Source organism: Saimiri boliviensis, chromosome 11, assembly GCF_048565385.1.
Source record: "Saimiri boliviensis isolate mSaiBol1 chromosome 11, mSaiBol1.pri, whole genome shotgun sequence".
NCBI lineage: Eukaryota > Metazoa > Chordata > Mammalia > Primates > Cebidae > Saimiri > Saimiri boliviensis.
This window is the reverse complement of record NC_133459.1, coordinates 39,140,790-39,153,677: the sequence shown is the minus strand read 5'-3', so window position 1 is coordinate 39,153,677 and position 12,888 is coordinate 39,140,790. Positions and strand designations below refer to the sequence as shown.

The 12,888-nt window shown below is 41.9% G+C and overlaps 1 protein-coding gene across 4 annotated transcripts in view; it reads right to left on the bottom strand.

The window, feature by feature from the left end:
* Positions 1–12,888, bottom strand: part of SMAP2 (small ArfGAP2) — a 51,036-nt gene that overhangs the window by 30,857 nt on the left and 7,291 nt on the right. Inside the window, exon 2 of one of the 4 annotated variants that reach the window (XM_074380598.1) lies at positions 10,376–10,480. The exons of 1 other annotated variant lie outside the window; for it this stretch is intronic. Coding sequence is in view for 1 of the 3 variants with exons in the window: in XM_074380599.1 (XP_074236700.1) it covers positions 243–330 (88 nt within the window). In the remaining 2 variants the exon portion in view is untranslated. Of the gene's footprint in view, positions 1–242; positions 1,216–10,375; positions 12,477–12,888 lie in introns of those variants that run through there. 2 more of the 4 variants (XM_074380597.1, XM_074380599.1) reach the window with 2 other exon arrangements.

The window sequence follows — 12,888 nt, the reverse complement described above, 5'->3', positions numbered from 1 at the left end:
GGTAAAACCTCATCTCTACCAAAAATGCAAAAATTTGCCAGGCATTGTGGGGAACACCTGTAATTCTAGCTATTCAGGAGGCTGAGGCAAGGTAATCATTTGAACCTAGGAGGCAGAGGTTGCAGTGAGCTAAGAGTGAGCCACTGTACACCAGCCTGGGTGACAGAGCATGATTCTGTCTCCAAAAAAAAAAAAAAAAAAAAAGATTAGAAGAACTACTTACCCTTTCTTGATCAACTTACAGTCCCTCACAAATAGCTTTACAGGGCCTTTTTCCTCTATTTGCAAAACATCTTTCTGTGCAAATCTTGCTCTGCCCACTTTCCCCATGAAGCCTTTTCTCCTTCCAACTCCCACAGCACTCTGCTGCCTCTCCTACAGCACTCACTCATTTGTGGTTGTTCTGTTGTTGGTTTTTTGTTTGTTTTTCTAAGACAGGGTCTTGCTTTGTTTGTTACCCAAGCTAGAGTGCAGTGCAGGCTCCATCTCCTGTGCTCAAAGCAATCCTTCCACCTCAGCCTCTAGAGTAGCTGGGACTACAGGCATGTGCTACCACGCCTGGCCAGCTTTTATTTTTGTGAGCTCCTTTAGGTAACAACAACAATGAAAGTATACTAATTCAGTATACTTTTTAAAAACCTAGTATGAGTATTTTGCTTATGTGGATTTAAGTTTTAGATCACTTATTATAGAAAATTACACAAAGGTAATTTAAATACCCTACACAGAAAGTCAAGGGAAAGGGTATCCTAAATGCTCCTTGTCTCCTGGTTAGCCAATGATATTTCAGCTCTAGCCAATTTCCTTTACACAAAGACCACGCTTAAAGCATTTATGAATAAGCTAGAAGAGTTGTGGATGAGACACGGCTTCTCTGAATAGGGGAGGGAGGGCACAAAAAATAGCTGCTTTCATTGAGGGCAGGAAGGAGATTATTTCATTAGGAGCCAAACAGTGAGACTATCTCAGTACAAACAATTGTTTGGCTTGAAGACTCCATGTGGGTAATTACTCCAGCAAAGGCTCAGCTGGAATGGAACAAGGAGCCTGCCAGGACCTAAGGATAGGGACTGACACAGGCTCAAGTGTCTGAATCATGGCTTTGGAATCCCAGAGCATCCCAGCAGAGATGCTCACAGCACACACTCTGCCCCAATCAGCAGGAAGCACCTTTCTGCACCCAACCCAGCGGAGAATGTGAATTTAAAAGAGATAAGAAAAACTGGGGGGGGGGGGGGTGTACTGGGAGCAAATTCAAAGTTATTAAACCTAAACTGATATTTTATAGCAAATGTGTCAAGTCCAGAGATTGGATTTCTTGGGAAATCTCATGCATTTCAATCACTACTTCAATGGCTAACAACAGGCTGGGTGGAATTGGTGTGCAGGGAGGGACTGCTGACCTAACAGCTGGGCAAATCATTTCAAAGTCTGCCAAATGGACCTGATATTTCAAAACTTGACATTATAATTAAACCAATTTCCTAGTGATCTCACTTCAGTAATATATGCAAACTTGGTTCTCAAATTACTGTCTTCACCTCCTGGGGACACTGAGTTCTTTACATTTTTAGGTTACTTCAGGTTAACTTCCTCTTCCCCACAACCAGTAACTGCTCATATATTAAAACAAACAAACAAACAAAAAAAGAACTAAAGCTGCAAAGTAAGTCTGCCCACTGGGGAAGGGAAGGGGCCCATGTTTAGAAGAAGCTACTAAAAATGGTGATACGGTCATTATCCAATGAGATTGCTCTTCATCTTCCATCCCGTGGATAGATTCTCCACCCCACCACATTAATGAGGGATGAGTTTTTTCCCCTAGGCAGCTGAAGAGATAACTATCATAATACTAGATTCCAGATGCATAAGACCCAGTGCCAATCCATAACTCACAAGCCCAGGGTCTTCCTAGATTCTACCTGATAGCCTTTGCGAGTAACTGCTTTCATACATTTCAATCACTACCCCGACCAAGGCTAACAGCAGGCTGGTGGGTGTAGGTGTGTAGGGGCTTCTGAGGTAACAGCTGGGCAATCATTCCAAAGTTGGTCAGATAGACTCAACATTTAAAAACTTGATGCTGTCATTAAACTCCCTCATAATCAAGTGTCGGCATTCACCTGTGTACAGTATACACTTAATGCTTACTGATTAAACAGGTAATAAGCAAGAGAGGAACAATACGAACACTGGTATTAAAAACAGCCCATATTCACATAGTCCCATCTTTCTCTCTAGACCAATGGCTCCCAACAGAAGCAATTTCCCCTCAAAGGGCAATGTTGATGTGTAGAGACATTTTTGGTTATCACAGCTGGCAAGGGGGTAGGTAAGGCATCTAGTGGGCAGAGGACAAGAACTCTGGCTTCTAAACATTCTAAAATGCCCTGGACAGTGCCCACAACAAGGAATCACTCAACATATCAATAGTCTGAGGCTGAGAAATCCTGCTCTAGAGGAACCATTTTTAAGCCACTTAGTTTGAAGTGAGACACAAGAATATGTCAATTTTGTGGAAAATCATCTTCTCTTGTTCTGTAACAAACAGACCCACACTTAGAGTATAAAATTCTAAAATTGTAACAAATTTAGATTTTTTTTACAATTTGTAAAAAATTGATCTAGGAATGATCTAGTCTAGGCACAGTTGGAGAAACTAAGGCCTAGAGATCTCAAGTCATTTGCTCAAGTTCACAGGAGAAAGGTCAGCTGGACTTAAATCACAATCATCTTTAGACACCCAAATGTGTGTTATACATAGTAGATGCTCAATGGTCACTAAATTGATATCTGGTTCTTTAGGTGGTTTTGTTGTTGTTGTTGTTGTTGGTTGTTGTTGTTGTCGTTGTTGTTGTTGTTGTTTTAAGACAGAGTCTTGCTCTGTTGCCCAGGCTGGAGTGCAGTAGTGTGATCTCGGCTCACTGCAACCTCCGCCTCCTGGGTTCAAGCAATTCTGCCTCAGCCTCCTGAGTAGCTGGGATTACAGGCACACGCCACCACGCCCAGCTAATTTTTGTATTTTTAGTAGAGATGGGGTTTCACCATGTTGGTCAGGCTGGTATCGAACGCTTAACCTTGTGATCCACCCACCTCAGCCTCCCAAAGTGCTAGGATTATAGGTGTGAGCCACTGCACCCAGCCAGGTGCTCTTTTTTCTTTAAACTACAACATACAATTCACTTTCTGCTGCTGGGAATCTGAGACTATTTGTGAAGACTTCCCATCCACACTCCCCTTCCTCAAAAACAGGTGTCCCCAAACTACGGCCTGTGGACTGCATGCGGCCCCCTGAGGCCATTGATCCGGCTCCCCCTCCCCCAACAGCCGCACTTCAGGAAGGGGCACCTCTTTCATTGGTGGTCAGTGAGAGGAGCACAGTATGTGGCGGTCCTCCAACGGTCTGAGGGACAGTGAACTGGCCGCCTGTGTAAAAAGTTTGGGGACGCCTGCTCAAAAAGAAGCCCAGAAGGGAAAAAGAGTGTAACATACTAGAGCTCAAGACCCAGTGGCCACGAAGAAAATGTTTTTGAATTGTTTCCAGGGAAGCTCATGCCTTTCACCCAGGCAGAGGCTCTACACAAAACCTTCTAAGTGAGCAAATGAGCCCTTGTGCAAGACCATGGACATATGATTTATCTTCACAACTCAGCACAGCAGCTTTCCTAACACACTGGGCGAGTCCCAACCAATGGCAAACAGATGGAAAATCAGTGCCGGTTTCATTCAATCACAACCACATCCAAACAAGCTGGAGAGCTTTCAGTTCTAAACAAACAGCAGAATCCAAATGAATTCTGGGATCAAAGTACAGATGGCTGGTTAGTCCAGTGGCACGGTCATCCAGTCATCAAAACAGCCCTGGCTTGAGGGAGGAGGGCAAAAGGTGGAGATTTGCCCTTTCAAAAAGAAAACATTCACCACGATGTTTCAAAACCTAGGCGTTTCAGAACAGAGTACAATGAGGTAGAGGTCAAAAGATATGGCACAAGGGGGTAGGGCAAAGATACCAGCCACGTGGAGAGAAAGATCCCACAAAGGGAACATGAGGCAGATGAACCCAGGGCAGATCTCCAGGGGGGGAAGAAAAAAATCACAATTGCAAAAGAGCCCACGTAAGATTCTTTAAATTAAACAAACCTGTTCCAGTGGAAACAAGGAGAGCTTCTGAAAGTGCTGCAAGGTTATTAATTTCTACGGCACCCGAGAACAATGTCTAAATATTTACTCTCACCTGACAAAAGGGCTAAAAGACTGCTATTTCAGCCTCCTGTTTCACACTTCATGCTACATTTTCCCCAAGATTATGTCACACTAAAACCTCCTCCTGAGAGGGCAGAGGATTAGCTTCATGACTAGCTCCAGCTTTCAAAGCAGCACAGGTGGCAGAAGCCCAGAAATGAAATGGCACAAAAAAGCAATTACCACAAAGCAACCGTGAGATTCACCTACCTGCTCAGCTTCCTGGAATGTTAGCAGATCTTCAGATATCTAGGCTAACAGTATGAGGATGACTATCAAAAAAAAAAAACAAAACAAAGTGTATGACCTAACAACACACATTAATAGAATAATGCTGCTCACAACAGGGACATAGAGACTGTGTGCCAGACACTGTGCATTAGGTATGCCGATAAACGTGAGAACACAGTCCCTGTCCTCATCTCCAGTCTAAGGAAGGCCCTTCTTCAAAAAAATAAAAATGCAGTAGCTGTTACTGCCTTTCCACTAATGTAGGACCTCTAATCCACCTTCCTAGTGGACTAAATTTAAGTGAATGAGGACTGTATGAACATAAGATGCTAGTCAATGGCACAAGGGTATTTCTGCACATCAGGTATATAATGTGAAAGTGCTGGCCCATCTTGCTGTGATATCCATAAAGCTGTTTCTCATGTTCCTTATGTCCCTCATGGGGAAACCAGGGTTCTTCCAAGTTCCCCATTCCTTGCCTCAGCAGACATCTACTGCAATGAAGCAGCTCAGGACAACGCTCATAGCAAAGCCATCTCCATGTGGGCTCAATCCAGAGAATTCCCTTGGTAACTTTCTAAATTAGAGGGCCCACTTGACTACTCAAATATGAACACATACATAAATAACGCATCATTCTAACAACACAAAAATTTATACTGCCTTATTTGTTTGGCTGAAAAATTGAAAACTCAAATATTCAACAATTGGGCAAGAGATAATAATGACATGTTCCAATGATGGGATACAATAAAGGTATTTAAACGTTTTTAATGTCATGAAATAAGCCTATAATAAATGTTAAGCAAAACAAGAATGATATAAAATCATTACAGTATAAGCTCAAGTAAATGGGTGATAAGAATTATGAAAAATAAGGCTGGGCATGGTGGCTGATGCCTGTAATCACAGCACTCTGGCAGGCCGAGGCAGGCAGACGATGTGAGCTCAAGAGCAGCCTGGGCAACATTGATGAAACCCCATCTGTACTAAAAATACAAAAATTAGCTGAGAGCGGTGGTATGCACCTGTAGTTCCAGCTACTCGGGAGGCAGAGACAGGAGAACTGCTTAAGGTTGGTAGGCAGAGGCTGCAGTGAGCCAAGATTGTGCCACTGCACTCCGGCCTGGGCAACAGAGCGAGATACCTAGTCTCAAAAAAAAAAAAAAACGAACAAAAAGGAATTATGAAAATTTCAGCATCACTATATTTTTCATACTTTCCAATGATTTTTTATCATGAATATGGATAGGTTTCATAATCATAAAAGATAAAGTTAAAAAAAAAAAAAACAGCATTTGATGATGTTTAGATTATAAGCACAGGGATCCTCCCATCTCCCCAGCTCCTAAAATCCCACAACAGAAAACAACTGGTCTGTTCCTATGGCAACAATTTTTTTTTTCCTTAAATGTATGAGAAGTCTAATGAAACTGGGACCTATTTTTACTCTGCCCATAATATGGACCCTTGCTCTGAACCACTTATGTCAGTCTACTTCCATTCAGACCAGGCTCAGACCAAGTTAGAATTCTCAGAGGAACCAAGCTGGAGTCTTCCTGATTCCAATGTTGGATTTAATAAAGCTTCCTTTCTCTTTCATATAATCTGGGAAAGTTAATACTGTAGTCACACTGCAGGAAAGACTTTCCTCAAGTTTCTCCTCCATTTGTAACAGCTCCTCTAACTAAACTCTTCATGCCTACTTTCATAGAGACAAAGTCAATCCCTGTTCAAAACAGCTATTCTTACAGTAAAAATGATTTCAACATAGCAGAAGAGCCTAAATCTCTTAATTCATTCTTTCTAAAATCAGCTGTCCCACTCAAATTGATTTCCGTCAGCTCTGCTGTTTACAGCTATTTTGAACAAAAACATCATGGTAAGTTTCCTTCCTATTTCTCTTCTCAGGGTTTGTGTCAGTTATAAAGAGTGTCAACAACAACAAAAAGACACCAACACCCCCTTCCCCCACAAGCTTTACACTACAGCATATGATGTCACCAGTTCACACAGAAAATTTAGTAAGAAATTATTTTTTGAAGGCAAAGAGCAAAAACCACCACCTAAATCATATTAAGACCAAATTTCCTTAACTCAAAACCAGAAACACTAGAGAACTCATTTCTAAATCCAAACATTTGGGGACTTCCAGTTAGACAAGAAAAGAGGAAGTTAAACAACAAAATGTACTGTGTGTGCACTTCAGACTAATGAGGTGAAGTAACATTGTAGGGTTAACATGTAAACCCACATCTAAAGACGTAAGCTCTGTGGTGGAGGCTGGGGGATGTATGGTCTTTCCATCATTAGCAACTGCTGCAAAACACAGCACAGCTATTTGAAAAAAGGGAAAAGAAAAGGTGATCTGTTTGCTCAAATCACCACGCTTGGACAGGCTTATCAGCTACAGCTGAGAGTACATCTCTCTCCCTCTCACATTTGCTTCACTATTTCAATATATCATAAAATGAGAGCATTGCATATTTGGTTTGTGGTTGAAAGGAAATGACATGAGGCCTGAGGGGCCCAGTTCTCATTGTTTCAGATTAAGAAATTTCTTTTTGGAAGCTTTGACCTGAAATTTTTTTAAAAAAGTATTTTCCAAGTGAGCTTATGAAATCCAGAACTTAAATAAATTGTATTCTATATGTATTTAAAAGCAAACCAGAATTCCTACAGGAAATCTATAAACTGAAGGGGAAAGAGGGATATGGTCAACAAAAACTGTCAGAGAATCACTTACCATTAATTGAAAATGAAAAGAAGCAACAATAATAAAATTCTACTACTACTCAGTGACATGCTACAAAGGTGGGATTCCAGGGCTAGCTTCAGCCACACATTAGGGCGGATGGGAGATAAGGGGAAGAGCTCAACAAACTGAAGACAACCACCAGAGCAACCTTACGCTGACGGATGGCCACAGCTGAGGCAGATCTGGCTCATCTCTGGGGCTTTCCAATGGGGAGAGACCTGCAGTTCAGCCATCAGTGGACCGGCATTCACAAAGCCTGTGGGGAAACACAGGATCCAGAAGAGTGGGGTAGGGAAGGAGAAAGTGTGGGAAAGGGAAGAGTCAAACACAGCAGTGAAATATTATATTTACTAAATATGAAGCTTCAAAAATGCATAGATGGACTTCTTAAGTTGAAATGGACCAGGTGAAAAGAACCGGTACTCTGGGAGGCAGTCTGATACGCTTTTTCAAATCCCAAATTACATTTCATTACACCTGTGAATTATAGTAACACCTGCCAAGAGGAAATGAGTTTTTTGGAGAAGAGAGAAACAAGGAAACCTCTGCAATTTTTACAGTTGGTAACTTCATTCAAACAATGAGGGTCCTTTATCTGTGGCCTCTGTGGGAAGTAACAGCCTAAAAAAGCAAACATATTCACACCGCACTGAAAACGTCTGCTGGCCTAGTTCCACCAATTCCATTAATAGAGCAAGGGCCCAAATGCAGGTGACCTGATTGACAAAAAAAGTGCTTCTAGAAAGTGCTGAACTTGTCTCATGTAACTCATTAGACACTTTTATAATCAAGAAGAAAACAAGTAGCCACAACTTGGAAAGCTCTGACCTTAAGTGGAGCAGCAACATTCCTTACAACACAAAATATTTTTCCGGTCAGGATAGAAGAAAACAGACCCAGTAATCTTGCCTCCCTTACCCAGTGCAAACTTATTTGAAGTTGCGGGGTAAAACAAACAAATCAATAAGACTAGTTAAACTGACATGTAGCACAAGATAAAATAGCCGCACTACAGTTACCTTAACAATATAGTAAGACTGGGCTGAGGCCCGGGCTCGGTGGCTCATGTCTGTAATCCCAGCACTTTGGAAGGCCGAGGTGGGCGGATTGCTTGAGGCCAGGAGTTTGAGACCAGCCTGGCCAATGTGGTAAGACCCTGTCACTACTAAGAATACAAAAAAATTAGCCGGGCGCGGTGGCTCACGCCTGTATTCCCAGCACTTTGGGAGGCAGAGGTGGGTGGATCACGAGGTCAAGAGATCGAGACCATCCTGGTCAACATGGTGAAACCCCGTCTCTACTAAAAATATAAAACATTAGCTGGGCATGGTGGCGCGTGCCTGTAATCCCAGCTACTCAGGAGGCTGAGGCAGGAGAATTGCCTGAACCCAGGAGACGGAGGTTGCGGTGAGCTGAGATCACACCATTGCACTCCAGCCTGGGTAACAAGAGCGAAACTCTGTCTAAAAAAAAAAAAAAAAAAAAAAAAAATTAGCTGGGCATGGAGGCGCATGCCAGTAATCTCAGCTAATTAGAAGGCTAAGGCAAGAGAATCACTTGAACCTGGGAGGTGGAGGTTGCAGTGAGCCAAGATCACATTACTGCACTCCAGCCTGGGTGACAGAGCAAGACTCTGTCTCCAGAAAAATGAAAGAAGAAGAAGAAGAAAAAAAGATTGGGCTGCACCATGTATTAAGGCTGCAATCCTCAACATTCTTTGTGTATAGCTTGTGTTACTAACTCAAGCTGTCCAGTTGTAGATGTACTCAATGTTGATGCACCATACCTAAGACTTCCAGAATTGACAGGGTAGGAACTTATTTTCTGAGTAACCAAACGATAAGTTCCTCCTGGCAGCAGCCAACAGTTAAATAGTGATTCAATACAGAAGCCAATTTGCCTAGTCACACCCCCTAAGTATACAGGCTATGACTGAGTTGTTACGTTACTTCCTGGGACTAATAATTGTATCAGCAACAGTCAAGATCCTTTAGAACAGGCGTCCCCAAACTACGGCCCGCGGGCCGCATGCGGGCCCCCTGAGGCCATTTATCCGGCCCCCCGCCGCACTTCAGGAAGGGGCACCTCTTTCATTGGTGGTCAGTGAGAGGAGCACAGTATGTGGCAGCCCTCCAACGGTCTGAGGGACAGTGAACTGGCCCCTTCGTAAAAAGTTTGGGGATGCCTGCTTTAGAAGCACTAGAGGCTGTAACTGCTGGAAAGCCCTTCTGTTTGCTTATCCAAAATTAATTCAAATACTATTAAGGTTTTTGAAAGAAATTACATCTTGGAGAATTAAGTGCCTTTGTGTCTTTGCCTGTTTGCGCTGGGATCCCTTCCTTGCGCAGCTTGATCACAGGGAACTACATCTCCCAGGCTCCCTTTGCCAATTGATTTCGGAATGAGTTCCATCCATGGGAGGCACTGGTAAGGATAAGAGGCAAGAGCAGGGAGCAGCCAAGGTAATGCCCTCTCTCACTTGGCCTAGTTCCAGCTGTCACCAGACAGCTCCTCTTTCCATGCTTCCAGCTCACGCCAGACCACTCAGGGTTCTAGCTCTTGGTGACGCTACTGCACCGTATATTTTCCTTGGGGGCGCAGTAGTTCCCAGGCATTGCTAATCGCTGGTGTGCCTCACTAGCCCTTGTTTAGCTTCTTGGCTCTTCTAGCAGCCGTGTAACCTATTCCCTATTTTAAATTCCCTCTGCTTATAAGACCAACAGTGACTTTTGTTCCCCTGACTGGTCCTTGACTTACACAGGGCCTTCCAAACATATTTTAAAACTTACTTTTCAGAAAATGAATAGCTTTCCTAAGAATTAAAACAATTATTCAGATAGCCTAGAAAAGATCTCTTCTAATATGAAACAGAATATTTACAGATGACAAAATCAATTCATGCATTCAAACAAATATTTACTGAGAGCCTGGTCTATGCGAAGCACTATACTAGGTATTAGGAATACTATAGTGGACAAAACAGGCATAAACCCCTACCCCCTAGCTTACAGTCTAGGGACGTGTTAAGTGTGGCACATTACGATTTTAAAAATTAACCAACACAAGACTGTTGCTTTAACAATAGAGGAATTTGGTAAAAGTGAATTAACTTTAAGGTGTTCTACTCTACATAGACTTTCCTACCTTTTCAATGTGGTCTGCTGAACTGTCACATTCCAGGGGCCAATACAGAACTTCTTCAAAGCTAGTATCTACTTAAACTGGCCACTTGCTCAAACAGAAGTACAACTGCGATAAGGATTTAAACAGAACAATAACAAAAGTTAGGCACTGTATGCTTACAGTGTAAAGCATGTATGTGTCTTATGTAGATTCTTGCTTGGCATCATTTTTACAGAAAATACCATTTGGAGGAACTGAGTCCAACTCAATAAGTCACTTTATTCCTTCTCTGTAGTGCAGGTAGAGTCCATCAACATAACATACAAAGCCAGTGGCATGTACATAACAAGTAGAATGTTGCAGTCACTGATTGCATGACACAATTTCCAAGATGGAATTTTCAGGCAGAAGAATAGAAACAGACAATGACTCATGTGGTGAACAGTTATACAGACAACTGTGCCCAAGAAAGCTGCCACCTACATACCATAATGACATCAGATTAAAAATGCAGCAAGAAGGTAGTTTTCTGATTTATCTAGAAAAAAAAAAAAGATTTGCTGAAAAGTATACTGAGAGGTGAGACTTCAGCTACCTGTTTATGCATCCTAAACAGTGAACAACCAGGAGCACACATCAGCTATTCCAAATAGGACTGCTTGAGCATAAGAGCATGTTCAGCCTCAAAAATCAACATTATGAGCTCCAGAAATAACATAATATCTACTGCTGGCACTTCCCTAGACTTACGATAAAATAATTTAATGTATCCACAAACGTACATTTCAATGGAGAATTTATGGGCACAATGCTCAGACCTTTCTTACTATTCAGCTATTAAAAAGCATTTCATGCCTGCAACATTTATAATCCCATGTGAACAGCAGGTGGGCCTACAATACTATGGGCTTCTGACACAACAGAGTGTCTAAAGCATAGTGCATATTCGAAATCTCAATGCCACAAAGCAAGTCACCCACAGAGCCCAGGTTTTAACCTCTACTCCTCATCATTTCTCAACATGCAGTCAAAATATACTAAAGAATCCCCCCACTGTAGGCATATTGAGTGAAACAGGTTTATAAAATAAAATAAAATAAAATAGAAAAGACCCCCCCCCACCCCGCTACACACAAAACAGTGCACCTTGGAAGCTTTGCACATTCTGTTCCTTCTTCCTAGAATGCAAAGTTCCCTAAATTCACTTGGCAAAGTCATGCTTATTCTTTAAGACACAGCCTACTTTTCTTTTTGAAGCCATGACTTCCTGAGGAAGACTTCTTTGTCTTCTTCGATACTTTCATTTCTCCCTATGTACCATGCCACAATGATAATTACTATACTGCATCATTTATGTTTTTACCCATCTCCTTCCCCATTAGACTGTAAAATCCTTGAGAACAAAGACCCTTTCTTTTCATCTATAGGTCCTGGTACAATGTCTGACAAAAAGTAGGTAGCAAGTGCTTAAGAAACATTTTTTGAATGACTATATGTAGCGGGGGACCTCAGGCTTGCAAAGTTCCACCTAAAAGATACTGCATTTTCTATTCTTTATCTCACTAGCACAAAATGATATTTAAAGGGCAAGGAGAACTCATAGGAAAGTATCTCCCAGAGAAAAGGTTTAATATGTCGACATTAAAAGACAATCTAAGGGGGATTTTGATAAATCACTTTCAGTAAAACTATCAATCTAACCATGACTGTTAGAGTTATAGTGCACTAGCTATAAAAACTCAGAAAGTGATGTGATCTTGGCTACAGAAGGGCATTTAACACTAGAAATGGAAGAACTCCTTCTGTTGTCCAGATCTAATGGAATTTTTTTTACTTCTTAAAAGGCGCCACAGGCCGGGCATCGTGGCTCATGCCTATAATCCCAGCACTTTGGGAGGCCGAGGCAGGTGGATCACGAGGCCAGGAGTTCAAGACCAGCCTGGCCAACATGGTGAAACCCTATCTTCTACTAAAAATACAAAAAATTAGCCAAGCATGGTGGCAGGCTCCTGTAATCCCAGCTACTTGGGAGGCTGAGGCAGGAGAATCACTTAAACCCAGGAGGCAGAAGTTGCAGTGAGCTGAGAATGGTGCCACTGTACTCCAGTCTGGCCAAAAGGGCAAGACTCCATCTCAAAAAAAAAAAAAAAAAAAAAAAAAAAGCCACAGATACAGCTAAAATAATTTAAAATTGATAGGAAAGTTCATTTCTAAGGAATATTTAACAAGCAATGGCTTGGCTATCAACAGAAAAAAAATGTAAGGCAAAGCTAAAGATTAATCTACATAAATTAAAATTTAAGACAACTATTAGAAAATTTCTACACAAAGAAATTCCCTAGTCTAATCCTTCATACAAGTTTGAAATCAGGAAAAACCAGAGATCATCCTCAAGGGTACTGTAAAGTACATTTGCAAAAATGCCAGAACTCCCATATATAGGAAATGGTTTTGGCTTAAAGACTAGGGAATTACTGGGTGAGTCATTCTAACTGTGGCTTCCAGTAACCACACTATCTTAAGGGAATAAAGTC